Source organism: Anguilla anguilla, chromosome 17 (genome assembly GCF_013347855.1).
Source record: "Anguilla anguilla isolate fAngAng1 chromosome 17, fAngAng1.pri, whole genome shotgun sequence".
NCBI classification, from domain to species: domain Eukaryota; kingdom Metazoa; phylum Chordata; class Actinopteri; order Anguilliformes; family Anguillidae; genus Anguilla; species Anguilla anguilla.
This window is the reverse complement of record NC_049217.1, coordinates 5,693,766-5,717,299: the sequence shown is the minus strand read 5'-3', so window position 1 is coordinate 5,717,299 and position 23,534 is coordinate 5,693,766. Positions and strand designations below refer to the sequence as shown.

The 23,534-nt window shown below is 46.9% G+C and overlaps 1 protein-coding gene across 7 annotated transcripts in view; it reads right to left on the bottom strand.

Moving 5' to 3' along the window:
* LOC118217064 (rab11 family-interacting protein 3-like) overlaps window positions 1-23,534 on the bottom strand; it is a 48,644-nt gene that overhangs the window by 24,484 nt on the left and 626 nt on the right. For 2 of the 7 annotated variants that reach the window (XM_035398848.1, XM_035398845.1), the window contains exons 1-2: window positions 17,492-22,999; window positions 746-839 (exon numbers count right to left, since the gene is read on the bottom strand). In XM_035398848.1, the coding sequence (XP_035254739.1) occupies window positions 746-839; window positions 17,492-21,577 (4,180 nt within the window). In that variant the 5' untranslated portion in view covers window positions 21,578-22,999. Of the gene's footprint in view, window positions 1-745; window positions 840-17,491; window positions 23,000-23,534 lie in introns of those variants that run through there. The other 5 variants (XM_035398847.1, XM_035398846.1, XM_035398849.1 and 2 more) reach the window with 5 other exon arrangements.

Sequence of the window (23,534 nt, the reverse complement as noted above, 5' to 3'; positions counted from 1 at the left end):
CAGGACTGGAGTTAAACCTGCAGACACTGTGGCCCTCCAGGACTGGAGTTAAACCTGCAGACACTGCGGCCCTCCAGGACTGGAGTTAAACCTGCAGACACTGCGGCCCTCCAGGACTGGAGTTAAACCTGCAGACACTGCGGCCCTCCAGGACTGGAGTTAAACCTGCAGACACTGCGGCCCTCCAGGACTGGAGTTAAACCTGCAGACACTGTGGCCCTCCAGGACTGGAGTTAAACCTGCAGACACTGTGGCCCTCCAGGACTGGAGTTAAACCTGCAGACACTGCGGCCCTCCAGGACTGGAGTCAAACCTGCAGACACTGCGGCCCTCCAGGACTGGAGTTAAACCTGCAGACACTGCGGCCCTCCAGGACTGGAGTTAAACCTGCAGACACTGCGGCCCTCTAGGACTGGAGTGATTGAGCAATTGAGCCAATGGCCTCCATGTAAGCGCCAATGCTAGTTAAACCAAATTTAGTGTCCAAGAAATGAAGCTAAAGTTAGAACGGTGGTCCCTTTTGTCAATTCAATACTGGAAAAGTGACAAAGCAGGCATATTCATTGCTTCATATAATAAGCTCATTTGACATCACGGGTGATCAGCGAAAAAAATATTGCATCTAGAATGCACTGCTTATGCCATTAAAAAGGGCTTCAAAGACCAACAACCAATGCTCAAAGTGTAGGTAGTATATTTTTTCTTCCAGGATAAAAATATGAATTTTAAAAAAATGGCCACTCACCTCCATTACCAATGGCTCCGATCCCTCGGTAGAAATCCTCGAAACTGATCACCCCCAATCCACTGGGATCCAGGAACCTCGTGAGATCTTTCACCTGTGAGGAGGGAGGGAGGGAGGGAGGGACCGCGTCAGGTAAAAACAGCTTTTTGGAAGGTGAATTTTAGGGGTCGTGCGGCTGTTCTCGTGTACCTGAAAGAGAAGGCCTCGCATGCAATGCCAGCTGTTAAGCAGGTGTTATGCATACTGGGAAGATGCTACACTGCTCTTACGTCATGGTTTCACGCCCTAGATAGTGTTCTCTTCCTGGGAGAAGCCGCTGATATTAAAATGTCCCTTTGCCTCGCGCTGAATGAGCTCCTTATGTGACTCTCGGCCAAGACAACTGGAGCCACAGCATTTCTATATAGCACATAGTACACAGCACACAACAAACAGCACAGTAGAGCACAGAGCACAGCAGAGCACAGAGCTCAACACAAAGCTGAAAGCACAGAGCACAGCATAGAGCACACAGCACAGGGTACACAGCACAGAGCATACAGCTCACAGCACAGAGCACAGAGCACACAGCACAGTGTACACAGCACAGGGCACAGAGCACAGAGCACACAGCAGAGGGTACACAGCACAGAGCACAGAGCTCACAGCACAGGGTACACAGCACAGAGCACACAGCACAGGGTACACAGCACAGAGCGCACAGCTGACTCTCTCACTGCATTGGGATGGTCAGAAGAGAACAGAGCAGGTCTGTTCTACACCCTGTACATGCAGTTAAACCAAACATTCATCCTCGCCTGTCTTCGCCTCTCAAGAAATTAACACTAACTAGTTCGTTAAACATTATTCAACATAATGTGCAAAAGCCGTGAATGTTATTCAACTTTGTGTTATGCACAAGAACCATTAACGTGATTCAACTTTGCTATACACCTTTTTTAAAACATCGGACTTGATGGCACTTATCTTGAAAAGAATTCAGTGAGGTTTAGATAATGAAGGTGACATCAAACTTCATCGGCAAGGCGCATAACACAAAACGTACTGCGTAAGCACTTTAAAAATTCAGTTTCTCAGACGCTACGCAATCTTTATTACGCATCACATGACCTCTCCTCAGACCCCGTGCATGTCAGCTTCCATCCAATACCCTCATGGCTCTCTACAGGCTCTGGCTTCCTAGCAACCATAAAAATCAGTAGCCTAGCAACATAGGATCAGGTAACCAAGGAGACAGCTGCCGAGGCTTGAAGCTCAGCTGTGAGGGAGCCCTCGGATTTAGGCTGAAGGTTCAGCTGAGAAAGATGAGGTAATGCACTTCCTGACACCGCCCCTAAGCACACCAGTGTATACAGACATGAGGGGGAACAGCAATGCAGCATCTAAAATAAATAAACCTTTTTTTTCCAGATGTTTCTACAATGGCAGCCAGGGAAAGCCAAGAGTGCTGAGGTAAGCTTGATACTATGTGGTGTCCAAAGGTGAGGACTCCTCATAACTAATGAATGTAATACAAAATGGCACACTCATTTCAGAGGGGACTAAAGAAAGTGGCTATTTTACTCAAGAAACAATACGAAACCTAAATGAGATTTCAAGCGAGAGACACTGAGAGACATTAGTTGCTGAATTAAGTGCGTGGTAACCGTGCAACTGCCAGTCACGTCTCTCTCGCACCTGTAGAGGGCGGCAGAGAGCACATCTCTGCGGATCTGCTAAAAGCCCCAGTCAGTAAAAGTCTCTGGGATTCAGTACTACGCAGATGTATAGCTGAACATTCTCTCCTGCCATCAGCTGCCAGAGACAGAAGCAGCTCTGGAGACATGGGACGGAGTCTGCAGGCTGGCGGACTCTGGAGCCCAGTACGGGTTCCCTCGTGCAGCTGGGGGGGAGCGAGTCCCCCCGTGCAGCTGGGGGAGAGCGAGTCCCCCCGTGCAGCTGGGGGAGAGCGAGTCCCCTCGTGCAGCTGGGGGAGAGCGAGTCCCCTCGTGCAGCTGGGATGGCGATTCCCTCCACCACGGCACCTCCACACAGGTGCTTTAAGTGACGCTAGTCAACGTGAGGCATGTAACTAATTTACAGAGGTGTGTCATCCGCTATAAAGACGCAAAGCGGTTTTCACAACATAAAAAGCCAAAACGACAATGTCCTGCGCTTTTACTGATGTTAGACTGAGCAAAACTGCTCATCTGCAACCAAACAACAACAAAAATGGCAACTGATGGCACCAAGAAATGTCGTGTCAAGAAATTCTCAGCGAGTCTGTTGAACTTTCAATCATTTAAATGAGGTTACTGAACTTGAAGTCTGTAACAGCATTTAATTACCATTTTAACAGTTTCATACAGTAAAGTTCATACATCAATGTACTTCTATGCCACCTATGTACCAGGACCTGTAAATCAAGTCTGACTCATTGACATCACTAAACGTTTGCCATCTTCTCTGGAAATGCCTATCCAGGCCTTCACTGCAGCCGATTTCAGCTGATCTTTGTTTCAGGGGGTTTCTGTTTTCAGTCTTCTCTTCAGCAAGTGAAATGCATGATGGATTGGATTTAAATCAGGTGACTGACTTGGTTAATCCAAAACCTTCCACTCTTTCCAATTGATGAATGATTTGGTTGTGTAGGCAGTGTGTTTGGGGTCATTGTCTTTGCTGCAGAACCAGCCAATGAGGGTGGACGAATTTCTTTGTGCATACTGTAGCCAGACAAAATTGATACACTCCCAAATCCATCCTCGTGCTGCCATCCTGTTACACCATCAATAAAGATGAGTGAGCCTGTTCCAGAAGCAGCCATACATGCCCAAGCTATGACACTCCTCGTTTGGCCACACTTTTGGCTTTCCATCGCTTGGGTAGAGGTTTATTTTGGTCTCACCTGTCCATGAACCTTTATTTCAGAACTCTTCTGGCTTGTCTGTACTTTTTTGCACCAATTCTAATCCTGCCTTTCAACTCTGTAGCCTCTGCAAAGTCCTCTATAATTCGGCTCCAAATTCTGATGTTTTCACCCCTTCCCTCTGGAGACTGATGGTGATGTCACAGACTGTAGTTTTCGGGTTCTTTCTCACACTTCTCAGGACTTGTCTGCCATCGACTGCAGTCATCTTCCTTGGCTAACCTGTGCGGTGTTTATTTCCGAGTCCACCAGGAGTTTCTTTATTTATCGCTCAAGACTTTCCAAACTGCTGTCCTCAATATACACAGCTTCTGTGCTATCCTTCTGAATTAATTCTGTTCAACCGACTTTCAGATTAGTTGGTTTTCAGGCAAAGTTGAAAATGATGATGTATACCATTCTGACTCCAAATGCAATCCACAAAGATGAAATCAAAGGCTAAAACCAAGACTAGACACTTATTGCTCTTTTGTGTGAACTATCCATGCAAAACCCCTCAGCAATAGGTAACATAGGTCAGTCATCCACTACGTTACGTTTGCACAGCTGAAAATGGGGGAGTCAGCCGTAAAACAGCCGTTTCTGTTAAACGGTAAAACATACGCACATGTAAATACAATCAAATGAAAACTGATCACCTATAATTGTCTGATATTCATCGTTTGATCATTGATCTCTTAAGCATGTAGCAAAAATAACTAATTTCACCCGACCATCCCCATACTTGAAGGGCACTGTATAGCAGCCATTGTGCCACGTATGACAGTGCCCACAGGACTATATTAATGTGTGACAGAGGCCACTGCAGAGCTGGGCGGTATACCCTTATTTTTTTTTTTTTGGTCTATCAGCAGTATATCGGTATGAATGCGCACACCGATGGTTTTTATCGTTCAGCTCTCTTGTTCATCCCGGAAATGTCGGCCGGCTCACCATTCATTCGCTATGCAGGCCACTAGTTCTCTCAACGCGAGGCGGTCACGCAGCTACAACATCGGTAACGGGGGGGACTTTAAATTTACCTAAATGAATTACGTACTTAAACAATCAGTGAAATAATGTATTGTAAACGTAATTAATTGTAATAAACTTACAAAAACAAACATACACATTCTTTTGTCTTTGTGCCTGCCTTTTTGCCCCCCCCCCCCCCCATTTTGGATGTAACATGCATAACAGGAAGCGCCAAAGAGTATTTCATGGCATTGCATTGCAAATATTTTAACGTTAATTTTACAACAAATATACTGTTGTTTTTTGAAATGCAGTATTTGAAATGTCATTTTTTTGGTCCAACTGAAAGCCCTACTTCCTTGCGTCCCTGCCTAGGATTCCACTGGAACCTGTCAGACCATTTAAAACAGTGGGACTGCACAGAAACAGACCATTTGTGTGCAATTTGCTGGTGTGTGTGCGTGTGAGTGCATGTGTGTGTGTGCGGGTGAGTGCATGTGTGTGTGTGTGCGCATATGTGCGGGTGTGTATGTGTGTGCGGTGTGGGTGTGTGTGTGCGGTGTGTGCGCGCGTATGTGTGTGTGTGCCTGCACGTATGTGCGTGTGTGTGTGTATGTGTGCGCGTGTGCTTGTGTGTATGTGTGCTTGTGTGTGTGTGCACGCGTATGTGTGTGTGTGCGTGTGCTTGTGCGCGTGTGTGGGGAGGTGTGGGGGAGTGCGATGAGAGAGAAATCCTCTTTAGGATTCCACTCCTCCAGTGGAAGCCTCGTGTTTGATGCAGAAAGACATTCTGCACATCTCTCTCAAACACGAGCCAGCAAACCCTCCTCTGCTCATAAAGGGAGGAGCCACTTCAAAGAGCAGCTGACAAGCACAAGCAAGAGAACCCACATCTTTACCGATAGGCACACACACATGCGCACGCACACATACACGCGCACGCACACAGGCACGCACACACACAAATACACACGCATGCACGGAGGCACACACACATGCACACACGCGCACACACACACACACACACACACGCGCACAAGCCACGCATACAGGCACACACACAAATACACACGCATGCATGCACATCCACATATGCACATATGCATGCGTGCATGCACACCCACACACAAACACATACATGCAAAAGACTACACACACATGAACACACACACACACACACACGACTGCACATCCACACATACCCATGTGCACACACACAAACACACCTACACGTAGGCATACCCACACATGCATACACGCACACCCACACATGTACACCCGCACACATGCCAATATGTTCATGCATATGCTTGTACGCACACATGCACACACCCACGCATTCACTCAAGCACACACACACACACACACTAATGCGCGCACACACACAGCCACACATGCACTCACACACCCATGCATGCATGCATTCACACACACACTCACACACACACACACACACCAGGGTTTTTCCTGTTTTTTCAGGCGTGCGTCAAAGTAAAATTTGCCAGCGCCAAAACTGAAAAAAGGAAAAAAAATTTAAATTACAGGGAGAATACTAATTAGTATTTGGTGGCCCAATGCAGCCATCTGATAATCAGAGAAAGAGAGAGAGAGAGAGACACAACAGAAAGAGAGCACACTCATGGGCTCTGTGGGCGGGACTGCTTGTTGGCGTTGCCACCCACCAAACAGAGCTGAGAAGGTATGTGCAGGGAGAAAGCAAAGGCGGACAAAATCTTGTGTTCTTGAATCAGTGATGCCAGAGTTCATAATACTTTATATGATTTTTTAATATTTTATAATACTTACTAAGAAACATGTTCTATCATTCTGAGTAGGCGGTTTCAAGGGCTTGTTTGTACAGAAACTAATCAAATCAGACCTGGAGAGTTAAACTGTCAAGCTTTTTTCTCTTCATAAACAGTTTGGTGACAGTTATGATATAAATGAGCATTAGGATTGGGTGGTACACCTTTATTTTTAGGTATGCCAGTATGAATTTGGCGGTTTTGCAGTACTGTGAATGCCATTTCATTGTCTTTCAGCCAAAGAATACAAAGAATAGTACATTGCAACACTATGATAAAGAATTTGCAACACAAACCTAAAGGTGAATTGTCTGTTCTGAATGAAACTCACACCATTTCATTAAAATAACAAAAATGCACAGACAACGCATACAGAGATGTTTGTGGAAACACATGGAGTCTAAGCCAAGGAACAATTACAGAAAAAAAAATAATAATAATAATTAAAGCGGATAAGTTGTATGGCAGTGATGACTGTTATTAGCCTACACTTAAAAAAGCACTCAGTAATCATAGACTGTTTATCATCCAGTCCTACCCAAAAGTATATTTTCTCATTTAATAATAAACCTAGAAGTTTTTGTATTTTAAATTTACTTGAATATTTTGTATAGTTGCCTGACTTCTGCGGTTTATATATAATAATTGTTTCCCATCCAATTATTGAATGTTATTCAGTATTTCACATCATTCAGAGTTTATTTTCCAAATTCTCCTTCACAGTCACATATATGCTGAGATTCCTCCCTTCACAGACACATATATGCTGAGATTCTCCCCTTCACAGTCACATATATGCTGAGATTCCTCCCTTCACAGTCACATATATGCTGAGATTCTCCCCTTCACAGTCACATATATGCTGAGATTCTCCCCTTCACAGTCACATATATGCTGAGATTCTCCCCTTCACAGTCACATATATGCTGCGATTCTGTCCTTCACAGACACATATATGCTGAGATTCTGTCATTCACAGACACATATATGCTAAAATTCCTCACTTCATATTACCTTACATTCAGTCAGCAGGCACTCTTGTCTAATGTGAGTTAAATTAGAGCATTCGCCTGAGTTCTGAGCGCAACAGTGCAATCTGCCAGGCTATCATCAACCGAGAGCGCAACATCACTGATGCACTAATGTAGGAAACCACTGCAAACCCAGAACCAAAATGGCTTGCTTTACTCTGCAGCATTCCCACTGTGTGCAGGTCGGGGTGTCGTCTCCGTGCCACAATCAACATTTGTCCTAAACCTATGGTTAAATTAAAGTTTGATTGATAAAAAGGTGATTGACGAACTTGTTAACTGTGTTTGTGTTTGTAATGTCTTTTTCTCAAACACAGCTAACAAATTCAACAATATGGTTAAATAAAAATAGTTTCTTCCCCCTTACAAATGCAGTTTTGCCAGATAATATTGGCAAACTGAAATTGGCAAACTTGTCAAAACATTTTTTCTTCACGAACGCATTTCACAGTTCAGCAATCATAAACATTATCTTGGAGAAGAAAAAAAATCTTTCATCTCACCATCTCAAAGAATGTTAAGGACAAATGTTGATTGAATTCAGACCAGTTTTGCCAACAGGATAAGAATCAGACCTAAGAATTCCAACAGCATCCTAAAAATACATTTCTACAAAGAATCCCTTCTGCATTTCTACACAATAACTAATGTGACAGTGAGCACTTAAACCCACTAACATCTGGCAGGCAGCAGCCATTAATGATGGGCTAGACTGCAGGAAACCCTCGTGCCACAGGAAGTGAACCCTTCTTACTGAGGAGAGGGAGGAACAGTGGGACGGCTTGGAGAGCACTCTCACAAAAGGCACAACGACAGTCAATGAGCGAAGGCCACCGCCTATTCATACCCAAGATGCTCCGCTGCGGAATCACATTAAAGCGACGCCGTGTGGAATTTCGGCAGGTGACCGAGAGCGGGACAGTGAATCACAGAAAACAAAACGCCCCCCCCCCCCCCCCCCCAAGAAATCTGAGGTTAAAAAACAGGATATTCCTGCCGAGATTACTCTGGACCCGCACCTCTCACACTGAAGCGACCAATCAGGTGGGATACGCTCCACCAGCTCAGGTTTGCCCTGACGATGCAAGACATGCCCCCTACCAGTTAGAAAAAAGCCGATTCAAAATTCAGCCAATCAGTCCAGTCCACACAAGCGGGCTAATCTCACAAGCAAAAATACCAGAAACACACATTAATCAGCCTTATATTATCAGGTAGGCTACGTGCGACAGGAACGACAAAACTGCCTGAGGTCTCATGCTGCCATTCTAGCGGGTCTATTTAAATCAATCTCAGTGCTAAATGCTAATTAATGAGCCACTACACGTCGTGTCAGCAACTGTGGGCCTCAGAGACATTTCATACAGAACTAAAGCCGGCCTCTCCCGAGCTGTGCACCAATCAGAGTGAAGCACCGACATTACATTACATTACAGGCATTTAACAGACGGGCTTATCCAGAGCAACTTACACAGGATTCACACGCATTTTCATATGATAATTTCAGCCACTTATTCCAAAAAATAATTTCATAACAGTTTTTTTGCCTTCCATTTCAGCCATCTGACCGTCCAAATAGCCTAAAATGGATTCTTTTGTGTTGAGTGCTGTAGCCTGCTCTGAAACCTAGAAGGGGACCCATACGGTCAACTGTGTCAGCGGTAAACAGGATCTGAGAGATGAAGCTAAGAACTGATATTCAAAATCCAAAAAACCAACGACATGACTTCACTTCCTGCGTTCGGTTTCCTCCTCCCATGAGCGGCGCTCTGGCGCTCTCCCGGATCACTTCCTGAAGGGGATTTGCATGAGAGCTGTAGAAGGGACGCAAAGATCAGCTCATCACCACAGATCCAGGCGCTCTGTGAAATATATGCAAATTCCAAAGAGGCTTTAAAACATATGGGTTCTGTTGCCTCCCTCACGTGGAGTAGCACCAGCATGGCTGTTCAACAAATGAGGTTTCCACCACTGACTAACCTTCATGACCCCTGATGCTTTAAATAAAGATGTCTTCCTCGGTTGTCACACATTTGCATGACGATGCACTGAGTTATGATTCTGGCCACGAAACGTTCATCTCGCCAGTTCGAGATACGTGACACGTTGCCAGATATTAAACGTGACCCCAAACGCTCCCCCCAGAGAGGGGATTAAACTGCTAACAAATTGCTCAAAGGCTCTGAATGCTGAAAAGCTGCATACTGTAAAACGGCCATTTTACAGTGTATGGGCCGTGACAGCCGTAAAATGGAGATGACAGATGGGACAGAGGACAGCAACCCCCAAACTCCACCACAGGGTGCACGGAACCCCCAAACTCCACCACAGGGTGCACGGAACCCCCAAACTCCACCACAGGGTCCACAGAACCCCCAAACTCCACCACAGGGTGCACGGAACCACCAAACTCCACCACAGGGTGCACGGAACCCCCAAACTCCACCACAGGGTCCACGGAACCCCCAAACTTCACCACAGGGTCCACAGAACCCCCAAACTCCACCACAGGGTGCACGGAACCCCCAAACTTCACCACAGGGTCCACAGAACCCCCAAACTCCACCACAGGGTCCACAGAACCCCCAAACTGCACCACAGGGTCCACAGAACCCCAAAGTGCACCACAGGGTCCACAAAAACCACAGGGTCTCCTTCACGGCACAACACATTCCACTCCTCAAACAGACCGAGACGATTAGCACTGGTCACAAGGGGCCAGGACAGCAGTCACAGGCTGCAGCCGAACAGTTAGCCCTTAATCCATTACGCTCATTCAGTTAGCAAAGGTACAGTAACCACAGCCAGCAGGGCTGCAGGGTGCACATGAGCACACGCACTTTACAGAGCGCGCCGGCGCTAACGTTCCTGCCCTGGAGAGCCCGTCCACAGGCTAACACAGCAGTGAGAGCCCCTCTGCAGTAGCGTATTCCCGTGACCGCTAAGTAACCCAACAAAAATAAATAAAAACACACTTCAGTCCTTTGCTTAATCGCTGTGGTGACACGGTCATCCGGCTCGACCTTGCAAACCAGCGAGAGCGCCCAAATGACATCAGTTCAAAGTCACATGCCACAGTGAGCGTAAGAGCAGGGTGGAGACAGGGAAGAGAACGGCGCATGTGGCTTTCACATGAGGGGAACAGTTAAAGCAGAAAAGCACATCCCCGAGCACTACTGTGTCTCTTCAATGCAGACGAGCTGACTACAGCAAGAACTGGGCCATTAGAGAAACACACCGGGGCTCGTCTAATTCCAATCGCCCTTACGAATGTAGCCTTTGACTATAGTTCATATGGGAAAGAAAGCAGAAAGGCGATTGGTGCATTTCAGCATTGGACAACTACAAAACACAGGTTCAATAAGGTACAATACTTATTTTGTACAGCTATTTATAGCCAAGAACACAGTTCAGTTCACGTAGTGAACGTTATTCTGACCTAACTTATGCCAATTTGACTCAGCTCACACACGGCCCAGGGCTTCTCGACATCGGCTCACTCACACCGCCACAATATCAGAACACAGCCGCCACGAAACAAACAGCTGCTCAAAAAGTCGCTCGATAGCGGGATTTATTTAGGAGAGGCACGTTTGGAGACGCAGAGTCATCGCAGATAGACGGGCGCACGGGTAAGTAACTTTTGCTTTTATCTCCAACGAGGAAGAGGAAGTTTATCGCCCTCTCCCTGGTCTGCTTTTGCAGTCTCTCTCCCGATGCCCCCTCCCCCCCCCAGGTGCATGACAGCCATTTAAATGACACCATCAGTAAAGTGCCCCAGCTACCTATCAGCCATACACTGTACAGCACATAGTGCTGCCACAGAGGTGACCTCCACCAAGGAGAAACACTGCAGTCTACTTTAGATCCTTAAGCCATGCACGTAAATCAACAGGCACAGGTGTTCTCCAAATTAATATAATTAATTTTAAAATAAACAAAACACGATAAAGGACAACAAGGACAATGCATAACCATACAAGATGAAACCCATTAGTGAAAGCATATTAAAAAACAACATTTAAATCCTTAAATCATCAAAGGTCAACACAAGTGATATCACAGAAAACCCACAGGATACACGCATGGTCTATATTAATTCATCAATTAAATCAATCAATCAAAGGGAAAAGCATCCTCAATACAATCAAGTTGATCGATCAAAATCCATTAGTAAGAAACAAGCTAAACAACAGAAAATACATTCTTAAAAGGAACAACGTTCAGATGTGATTCCCACGCCCATTAACCCACTACAAATTACCAGCCTGGCCTTCAGGTTGAAAACTGACCCGTGAGCAACAACGCTTCATGTTTTTACAACCTTGTGGAATGCCCTTAACCTAACCTGTTTCAGAATAACCTGCTTCAGAATAAAAAAACACAAATAACATTAACAGAGTATAGCCCCAGAGAAACTATGAAAACACGAGAAATATTTTCCAAGGACTCTAAGAGATGAGATAAGACCGGCAGAAAAGGAATTAATGCCTTAAATTTCTACCCCTTCTCCTTTTTCTTTGGGCCTGTTGGGGAAGGGGGGTTTAGGTTGGATTTGGATTACCACTATAATAGATGCAGGAACACAGCTTACATGCATTTTACTAGAATTTAATACCGAAGAGCCAAATTATTCCATTAGAGAGTTTAAATAAAATCTCTGCCTCTTTACTCCATCTGTACCTCCATATGAGGAAAAAGGTCAACACTTTTCTGCAACACAGCTCTCTCCAGAGTGGAGTACTGCAAGTAGGCTACACAGAGTGAGTGGCAGGAAGATTCTGACATCACAGAACAGTGAGCCCGTGTGGCTGCAGAACTACCAGCATGCCGTGCGGCGGCCACAGGACGGACAGACAGAGCGAGCAAATTTCCACGCATTCCCAGAGCACCATGCACTGAGTCATGTGGGTACTGAGGAACGGTAGCAACGTCCCTGCAGGACACTCAGAGCAGGCAGGACCCAGCTCCACAGACCTGCTAGCAGAGCACTCACACTCACGCACACACGCACACACACACACACACACACACACACACATGATCGCAGTAAACTGGCTCTAGATGACCACAGTAAACCGGCTCTGGATGACCACAGTAAACCGGCTCTGGATGACCACAGTAAACCGGCTCTGGATGACCACAGTAAACCGGCTCTGGATGACCACAGTAAACCGGCTCTGGATGACCACAGTAAACCGGCTCTGGATGACCACAGTAAACTGGCTCTGGATGACCACAGTAAACCGGCTCTGGATGACCACAGTAAACTGGCTCTAGATGACCACAGTAAACTGGCTCCTGTTGGCGAAGGGGAGCACGGTGGTCGAGTAATGACATGCGTGTCAGTGCAGGGGACGCTGGGAGCACATGCTGGGCGGGGTAAACACACAGGCAGTGTGAACAAGCGTCTCGACAAACAGCTTTTAAACTGGGTTTCAATGATTAAGAACGTTAAAAATATCATGTTAATATGTTGTGCCTTGGGCTGGGCGATACGGCCAAAATATCATATAAATAGGGTAGTCACTCCACACTGGGGTGCTTAATCCTGTTACATTCACACACTGTTCGGTAATAGAACAGAGCAACAACCGCATTTTACCTGAAATTTTCAAGTACTGATTACCCAATTTCACTTCGGTAGTGGTTGCTATGCGCAGTGTGTACCAGAATTGCCCTCAACCACGAGTTCTGCGTGGCATAAGGTGCCGTGCACAACTCCTTGTCATTTGTTCAAAAAAAAGAGGCACATGGTAGAGGGTTGCTTTGGACTGGATGGGAGACCAAATTATGCATAAGTGCTGTATCTGGGTGGAGGATGGGGATTACAAAAAACCTAAGTGGGACAAAAACGAAACCAAAGGGTTTTTTAAACGAATTCTCAGAGCGGGTGGGACGCAACACCACAGAGTGAACGGTTAAGATCAAAACTCTCAGAACTGCGTACAAAAAAGTTACTAACAACAACCACCATTTCAGGGCTAAGGAAACTACGTTCCACTGAAAAACCGCACTCGGAAGTGCTAAATTCATGATCAGAAGGATACTGCCCTGCTCTCCGTGTTTCGTAACAGTCAGTCGGACAAACTCAGGACAGGACAGTTAAGATGGATTCATCTGCACACGGAATGGCGGTCCAATTAGCTGGGGATTAAATAATACAAACCCGCCTTCTCAGTCCTTTCAGAGTGCGTGTAGTGCCAGAAAAATCCCCCGTCAAGTTCCCAGATCGTTACCGCCACCAGAGGAACATTGGATGCACTGGGTCACTCATGTAAATGAATAATGTCAGCCACTCAAAATAACCTGGACAAGACTAGTGCTTCTGCGCCTACACCACCATTTAACAGTCAGTTTCAGCTAAATGCACAGCAGGATTTAGGAAGAAAGAGCCACTGAATAAAAAATTTCAGCCACATGAACAACTGAACACTGACTCCACTGAATACTGCTGTCAGAATCCAAAGGCAGCAAAAATGCATCCATATCAAAAGCGGAGAGCTGAGCTTCACTTCTAGACTACAAATGCACAAGTTCTCTCCAAGACTGACCATGTGACCAAGTCTCACCATGATCATTTTTAAATCAAACCTACAACCTTGCATCTCCAAGACTGTAGGTTTGTTTCCCCGGTTGGGTCAAATACTTAGCCTGATTTGCTTTGGTAAAATATCCAGCAGTGTAAGTGGACTGTATCTGTATGTTAAAGAATGCAAGTTGCTCTGGATAAGCCAAAAAGGCAAATATAAAAATGTTGTGTGTGTATATATATATATATATATACATATATATTGTAAGGGGAAAAAAAAGACGACTCTTGAACGTGATGAAAATGTACAAAGTTTATTTCCAATACCGGCAGTGACAAAGCGCATGAATGACACTTTGGATTCAGCAGAGTCCGACTGAACCACGAACCTTTCCAGAGGCTGCTTCTTATTTGTTTTCAAAGCTTTGATCAGGAGTGTTGAATACACATACTAAGAAGGATGTAGGCTAGTCGGTTTTGTAACACCTATCAATTAGGCCGTAGTGTATTGGCCTTCCTGTTGTGATTGAATTAGCACGTCTGTTGACTTGGATGGTTCCCAATCTCTCACTCCCGGTCGCTATTCTACCATTGTACCAACTGTATTGTGATAATGATAAGATCAAGGTAATGTGTGGCCAGCAGACATATTGGCATCAAAGACAGATTTCTTACAATATATATATATATATATATATATATATAAAATCATCTCTATCCTGTTCCAGGCTTCTGCATCAGTATTTTTCAGATCTTTAACTCATTCATATTAAATACAGTAATACAAATAATGCCTTAATCTAAACTACAACCAACACTGCATATATCACATAGCTACATTGTGTGTGTGTGTGTGTGTGTGTGTGTGTGTGTGTGTGTGAAAGAGATAGACACACAAGCCAGGAATGTACAGCGTCCCTTCAAATATTACATATTTTTCTTCAAGTCAAGTTTTGGATATTATAAATTTGGCCACAATCAGACTGCATGCAGAGGGAACAGGCTTTTGCTGGGCTGACAGCAGACCGCGTAAAGAGAGAAATCGATTCTCTGTCTTTGAATCATGTCCCCAATCACACTTCTAAGAGTTCTGAAATCCAATCTCAGCATGAACAACGTAAACCCTTCCAGGGGGAGTAACGTGACTGTTACAGGGCCCCGCCCTCCCTCCGAGGAGGGTTTCGCTTTGAGGTTCCGATCGCTGCGGCCGGACACAGGGGCTCGACCCGGTTCAACCGCGGGGCGGAGCACAGGAAGACGACCCACGCGCGGCTGTTCCATATAAACCCTTTTGGCGGTGACAAAAACAGCTTTAAATGTAGGCATCTGGGTTAGGTCCGCATCAGGGACCGGCCAGTGGACCTATTTTTACAGCACCGAGCCATTACTCAAAACAGACCCCCCCTGCTACCGGCACCGAAGCGGATTCACGGCTTCTAAATCAACCGGAACGGGTGCGAAACCTTGACTGCACATTTCAGGGGAAATCCACACCATGGTAAAATATGGAAACGCTCGCACAAACACCATGATGCAACATCCCCTCATTAATAATTCACCTCACTGATGTTCATCTGGGCTGCCACACAACATCCAAACACTCAGAACATCAGCGCCGTTGGAATTTGGCTTCTGTTTACGTGCATTGGGAAAATATTTAGATTTAAAAGAAAATGATTTTAATGATTCTAGTAATCACCAGATCAGGAAACAGAGTGGAGCCTTCAATATTTATGAGCAGGGCAAATCAACAGCCTTCTGTGATGCTTGTTGCAATATGGAGCAGCAAATCCTTAACACTATATGGGTACAGATATCTACAGCACGTAAATGTGCCAAATCCCTGCTCTTTCACAAGGATCCAAAAAATAGAGTTTAATAACGTATGATTGGCAGAAAATGCTGCTCATTGCCAAATAAGTTCAACCAGAGTATTTAAACTGTAAATTAGGAAGGAGCTGCCAATAGTTAGGGTCTATTGGGCATCCCACAGATTTGCAGATTGAGGACACAAAAATTACAGGTGATTCAGCTATCTGAGATAGCCAACTATATCTGTGCACTTAAAAATGTCACCTCCAAGTATTTTTAAGATAACAGACTATTTTTACATGTTGTAGGCCCAGTTATTCTATCTAAACAAGGCTAACTTTCAAATACCATTGTAGGTTGACCGACATAAAAAAATCACACACCACAGATGAAACGATTACAGAAAAATAAATAACAAATTAGCGAGTACCCCATGATCTTGCTTATGAAAGGACAACTAGAAAGCTACTAAGGTTATTTATCCTCCATGATCTTCCTGGTAGGGGTGAGGGCAAATGTTTGAAAGGTGACAACAAGTGACTAGCACGCTTAGAACGTTCCATGAATCACAGGTATCATGATTCCATTTCTCTCCAAACAGTAACCAATGGCACAGCATGGCTGATGAGATTAGACGATTTTTGTAACAAAGAGGGAAGTCACTGCGGTTATCTTGAAAACAGCGGGAGGAGACAGAGCAGCTATGTTGACATTCAAGTCGTTCCATATGACCGCGGCTCAGCGGCACGTAGTGGAAACGACCTTGCGTATTTGCATCCAGGGAAAACTAGCATCCGGAGGTGAAGCGCGATTCAGAGCCGTTTGTTTACTGTACCGCTCCGACCCAGCACTACAGATGGTAAGACGTCTACAAAGCTAGCCCTAGCCTATAACCGCGGCTCGCACGAGCCACCACACAGCTAAATCCTGTCAAGCTGCTTAAACAGAAACGCTTTTCTACAGCCTTGTGCTAATATTCAGGCAATACGTCCTGTCAGTTGGCATAGGGATAGTATTTACATAGTATATGCTATCATTACCGGCTCCTGCCAAGAGAGCAAGAAGGACTATGCTGACGGCTGCGGCCTTTAATTGTACCAATGCGTTACTAATGCCTGCCCAACCACACCATGTCCTCACGTGCTACGGAGAGATAAGCCATTGAATGTCACACATATACAAGCGCATAATTGTGCGCGTGTGTGTACGTGTGTGTGGGTAAATGGACACTTCTTCTGCAACAGACTTCAAATGCAAATGCCACACTTACAATAAACGTGAGACCTGTTAACTTTCTTATGCACGAACTAAACATGCAATGACAACACAGCCGGCCAAGAAACAGCTGCGTGGCCAACGGTCCAATTACTTACCGGCCCCCCTAAAATGGGTTGCTATTCCTACACGGATCACCCAATCCGGGTGTAAATACCCTAATATTAAAGCTGCCAGGCTGTACTTCAATTTCATATTCTGTTTCTGTTTTCATATTTCTGCTTTCAAATGCAACGTACTCTAGTACAGAAACGACTGAAATTGTGTCACTTATGGACTGCACTGTATGTATATATTAACATGTATGTGTACACACATGTACACATACATACAAAGGAAATATGTAAAATGAGTACTCAAAGAAACAGTAACTGCTGGTAGTATGCATGCTGGTAGTGTGCATGCTGGTAGTGTGCATGCACGTGTTCTTACCTGCTCTGCTCCGTAGGCCTTGGCGAACTGCAGAAACTCTTCAATTTGCACAAACCCGTCCCGGTCCTGGTCCAGGGCACTGAACACCGCCCTCAGAGGGGACAGCTCATCCTCGCTTTGGGACTCACAGCCCCCCACAGACAGGGCCGCACACACCCCGTCCCCAGGCAGTGACAGCCCCGCTAACGTCTGTTCACTAGTCCGAGCCGAGCCAGGGTCGTGGGACTGCTGGGTGGAGCAGTGCTGTTTCTGGTAAAGTGCATCTATCGAAAATTCCAAACCAACGTGCACAGCGCTGTGCCTAACATGGAGCTCCGGTTCGGAGCCAGGCCCACACAGCGTTTCATCGGGCGGTTTGGGACGCAAAGCTTCGCCGTCGTACGCGGACTCTGCAGTCAAACGCTGATCCTGGATCAGCCCGTGCTGCCGTTTTTCACCGGCAGACGCATCCGGATCCGGAACCGGGCTGTACTCCATTAAGGGGTCCGGATCTGAGCCCAAGCCGCTGTCGTCCAGGTCACCCTGGCAGGGGGCGTCTCCATCGGGGGGCCCCCTGTAATCCTGAGGTTGTGGGGACGGAGGGCGGGGCAGAGAAAACCCGCCAGTCCCAGTCCCGGTCCCGGTCGCGCCGGGTTCCGGAATCTCTGCGCAGTCGGGCGAGCTCAAGAGCACATCTTCACCGTCTGTTAGGCTGGGACAGTGGTCACGGCACGCAGCGCTAATCTCAAAGAGCCACGCAGATCCTTCCACTTCCAGAGCCTCAGCAGGCAGACTGCTGCTGCTGCTGCTGCTGGCCTGGCCTCTCTCAGCAGTCCTGCCTGAAGACTCCTGGAAACAGCTGTACAAAGTGAGCAGCTCACCGGCCAGCTCGCAAAACAAACCTTTGTCCCCGGTTTCAGGTGACAGAGACTCTCCGCCTTGTGACGAGGGACTGAGACCGCCCCCCTCGACTTGCGACTGCTCTACTCCGACACCCAGTGACCTAGCCTCTGCGCTCATATCCACCAGGCTAGCCTCTGCGCTCATATCCACCAGGCTAGCCTCTGCGCTCATATCCACCAGGCTAACCTCTGCGCTAACACCCTGTTGGCTAGACTCTGCACTCATATCCACCAGGCTAGCCTCTGCGCTCATATCCACCAGGCTAACCTCTGTGCTCATATCCACCAGGCTAACCTCTGCGCTCATATCCACCAGGCTAACCTCTGCACTCATATCCTGTGGACTAGCCTCTGTGCTAACAGCCTGTTGGCTAGCCTCTGCACTCATATCCACCAGGCTAACCTCTGCGCTAACACCCTGTTGGCTAGACTCTGCACTCATATCCTGTGCCTGTGGACTAGCCTCTGTGCTAACAGCCTGTTGGCTAGCCTCTGCACTCATATCCACCAGGCTAGCCTCTGTGCTAACACCCTGTTGGCTAGACTCTGCACTCATATCCACCAGGCTAACCTCTGCGCTCATATCCTGCAGGCTAACCTCTGCGCTCAAATCCTGTGGACTAGCCTCTGCGCTCATATCATGCAAACTAGCCTCTGCGCTAACACCCTGTTGGCTAGCCTCTGCGCTCATATCCTGTGGACTAGCCTCTGTGCTAACAGCCTGTTGGCTAGCCTCTGCACTCACATCCACCAGGCTAACATTTGCACTCATATCCTGTGGACTAGCCTCTGTGCTAACACCCTGTTGGCTAGCCTCTGCGCTCATATCCTGTGGACTAGCCTCTGTGCTAACAGCCTGTTGGCTAGCCTCTGCACTCACATCCACCAGGCTAACCTTTGCACTCATATCCTGTGGACTAGCCTCTGTGCTAACACCCTGTTGGCTAGCCTCTGTGCTCATATCCTGTGGACTAGCCTCTGTGCTAACAGCCTGTTGGCTAGCCTCTGCACTCACATCCACCAGGCTAACCTTTGCACTCATATCCTGTGGACTAGCCTCTGTGCTAACACCATGTTGGCTAGCCTCTGCGCTCATATCCTGTGGACTAGCCTCTGCGCTAACACCCTGTTGGCTAGCCTCTGCGCTCATATCCTGCAGGCTAACCTCTATACTCATATCCTGTGGACTAGCCTCTGTGCTAACACCCTGTTGGCTAGCCTCTGCACTCATATCCTGCAGACTAGCCTCTGCGCTAACACCCTGTGGGCTAGCCTCTGCACTCATATCCTGCAGGCTAACCTCCACGCTCATATCCTTTTGGCTAGCCTCTGCACTCATATCCTGTGGACTAGCCTCTGTGCTAACAGTCTGTTGGCTAGACTCTGCGCTCATATCCTGCAGGCTAACCTCTGCGCTCATATCCTGTGGACTAGCCTCTGCGCTCATATCATGCAAACTAGCCTCTGCGCTAACACCCTGTTGGCTAGCCTCTGCGCTCATATCCTGTGGACTAGCCTCTGTGCTAACAGCCTGTTGGCTAGCCTCTGCACTCACATCCACCAGGCTAACCTTTGCACTCATATCCTGTGGACTAGCCTCTGCGCTAACACCCTGTTGGCTAGCCTCTGCGCTCATATCCTGCAGGCTAACCTCTATACTCATATCCTGTGGACTAGCCTCTGTGCTAACACCCTGTTGGCTAGCCTCTGCACTCATATCCTGCAGACTAGCCTCTGCGCTAACACTCTGTGGGCTAGCCTCTGCACTCATATCCTGCAGGCTAACCTCCACGCTCATATCCTGTTGGCTAGCCTCTGCACTCATATCCTGTGGACTAGCCTCTGTGCTAACAGTCTGTTGGCTAGACTCTGCGCTCATATCCTGCAGGCTAACCTCTGCGCTCATATCCTGTGGGCTAGCCTCTGTGCTAACACCCTGTTGGCTAGCCTCTGTGCTAACAGCCTGTTGGCTAAACTCTGCGCTCATATCCTGCAGGTTAACCTCTGCACTCAAATCCTGTGGGCTAGCCTCTGTGCTAACACCCTGTTGGCTAGACTCTGCACTCATATCCTGTGAGCTAACCTCTGCGCTCATATCCTGCGTGCTAACCTCAATGCTGATATCCTGTGGGCTGACATCTGCAGTCATATCCTGTTGGCTAGCTTCTGCGCTAACAGCCTGTTGGCTAGACTCTGCGCTCATATCCCACAGGCTAACCTCCGAGCTCATATCCTGCAGGCTAGCCTTTGTGCTAACACCCTGTTGGCTAGCCTCTGTGCTAATAGCCTGTTGGCTAGCTTCTGTGCTAACAGCCTGTTGGCTAGCCTCTGCGCACATATCCTGCAGGCTAACCTCTGCACTCATATCCTGCAGGATAGTCTCTGTGCTAACAGCCTGTTGGCTAGCCTCTGCGCTCATATCCTGTCGGCTAGACTCTGCGCTCATATCCCACAGGCTAACCTCTGAGCTCATATCCTGCAGGCTAGCCTCTGTGCTAACACCCTGTTGGCTAGCCTCTGTGCTCATATCCTGCGGGCTAGCCTCTGCGCTGACATCCTGGAGACTAGCCTGACCATAGGGGTAGACAGAAGAACCTGTGGAGGTGCACTCAAGCCTCTGAACAGTTTCTAATAAAGATAAATCTTCCCTGCTGGAATCTGGGGTGCTCGCCAACACCTGCAGAGGTGACTGAGTGTCGCCAAAATCAATAAGCTCTTCAGAGCTGCTGTGGAAATGAATTGGCCCCGCGGAATTGTGATCCCCGACTGAAAAATTGTCCTCGCTGGAATCCTGAGGGCAGGTTGAGCCCTGTGTGCAGGGAGAGTTGCTCACGTCCAGAAGGTCCTCAGCCCTGCCACAGATGCTCAGCGACTCCGGCATGCAGCGAGGGAAATCCTGAGCCGGAATGGAGGGCGTCTCCCACTGCAACACAGAGCACACTGCCCCTTTGTCCCAGGGGTACCTGGAGCTCCGGAAAAGGTCGTCTAGACACAAGGCATTCTCCTGAAGGATCTCGTCGAGGCTTAGAGACACCAGCTCTTTCTCCGCCTTACGGAAGTCCAGCCCCGGTTCCCGACTTCCTGTGTCCCCCTGGGGCAAAGTGGCCCCTTTATCTGGATCTAAGAGAAGAAACCCCAGAGCCGGATTCTGTTCCCGTTCCCACTCCGAACGCCCAGTTGGGCTAGACACCAAAACCTGCTCCATTCAAACAACTCACAACTTTATCCTGAGGCAGTGTGGAAAAAACCGACGAACTGTTGTGGAAAACTAGCAAAAACAGCAAGATGCCCTTCCAGGTATGACTGCATGTGTTTACTAATCGCCACTACTTCCTTGTCACTGACAATAAAAACATTTCACAGGTAATAGTCATCAGCAGGTCCTCGCTGAGAGCAAGACATAGTTGCTATTGCTTCCGTAAAAGCGCCTTCCAAGTCAGGTCCTTAAGTGTTCATGAATTATTAAGTTCATAAAATGACCCGCGCGCCCAACTCCCAGGGCTGGAGTCCCCATTTTCAGCGCTGTTTGGCGACAGGGTCTCAGTGCCGGCGAGACTGCACGCGCGCTCGACTCTTCTTTTGCACACAAAAACACGTTTGCACTCTTGAAGCTGTTCGCTTGTTTTACTTTAATTGTGCCATATCGGTTACATAGGTTTAGAGCGGTTATGCTTTGATAAAACGATCACATGCACGTTGAACATCAGTGCTGGGTGGTTTGCTTCTGGCTGTGACCCGTTAATATCTTATGATATTGTGAATGCATTATTAGCTGACTAACACGTTAACGATTACGCGCGGAGTGGCCGATGCTAGCTTGTCAATACTATTTCTGAGAGATCTTACATTTCCAATGGGCATACGGTTTAGATGAATCTTCAAACAGTACCAACAAGATGACTGGCTAGTTAGCTAGCAAATTAGGTTGCTAATTTGACATTCACATTTCTCATCCCATCTCTCACGTATCGCAAAAAAAATCCGTAAATTGTTCATATTAAGCAGATTTGATCGCGTCCTTTAACGTAAGAAAATTCGCCTATGTAAAAAAAAAAAAAAAAACTGGAATGAGACTATTGTGCCCTCTTCCCCAGCTGAGCTAGCTAACCAGCAACACAGTAACCCAAGCAGGGTGCTAGAATTCGTTTATACAATTCCTCTATTCGAATTGCCTGACGCCAGCATCACTCCATCCTCATTCGTCCTTTTTAGTCCCTGGTCTCAACAGTAGCTTAACTCGCCATCCAAAAAGACACCCTTCGCCGTTTCTCTCGCATCCGGTTTTCCTCTTACTCAATCATGTAAAAATATTATTAGCTACCGATTCATAACTGTATTTCTCTCAGCCTCATTCCCAAGGCGCTCCCCGACTGGACTTGGATCATCCACCTGCGTTGACTTGTTAGTCTGTGTGGTCTTTAGTCAGAGGTAAGACATCGCTCGGATATTTTCCCGATGTCCTTTAGTCGCATATGACCGTGTCCTGAGGACGAACTTCGATCTAAAGACGCAGTTGTTGCCATAGACGATTTGTCTATGAATCTCGGTCTCTCATCAGCAGCTGCTCCGCCATCGCCAGCCGCATACAGCAGTGACGTCAGCACCCCCCAACGCGCACGCCCGTGAGCCCACCGCAGTCTGTCGACGCAAAACAAGCCCTTGTGCAAAATCAAAAGCAAGGTCTGACGAACATTTGTTTGAATGCTGCAGGTTGCAATATAAATATTTTTGCCACAGCAGGTAAATAATGTGAGCTATAGACACTAAGTACAAAACAACATTAATTGAAATAGCATGACATAACAGAGACATTAGGCCTACCGCGATATGTGTAAGATAAATAAGGTATAGATTTTGTTTCACCCAGATTAAAAAAAAATAATGCGCTAAAACACACACACTGAGACATATCCAAGAATGTATGGATTTTTACAATAAAAAATAAATCGTTCTTGTCCACTTGTGCCCTCGTGTGGAGGAAATGTTCATGCATCGCATGTGCAGCTGATTAGTTGGCTAGTTATTGTTTGATACTACAGCACAATAAAAGAGGAGATAACGCACCAACATTCTCACACGTAAACAACACAAAAGCTTTGAGCATGTGACATAAACATCTACATTAGGCAGAATAAAATGGTTGGCAATTAGTAGATCAGGTT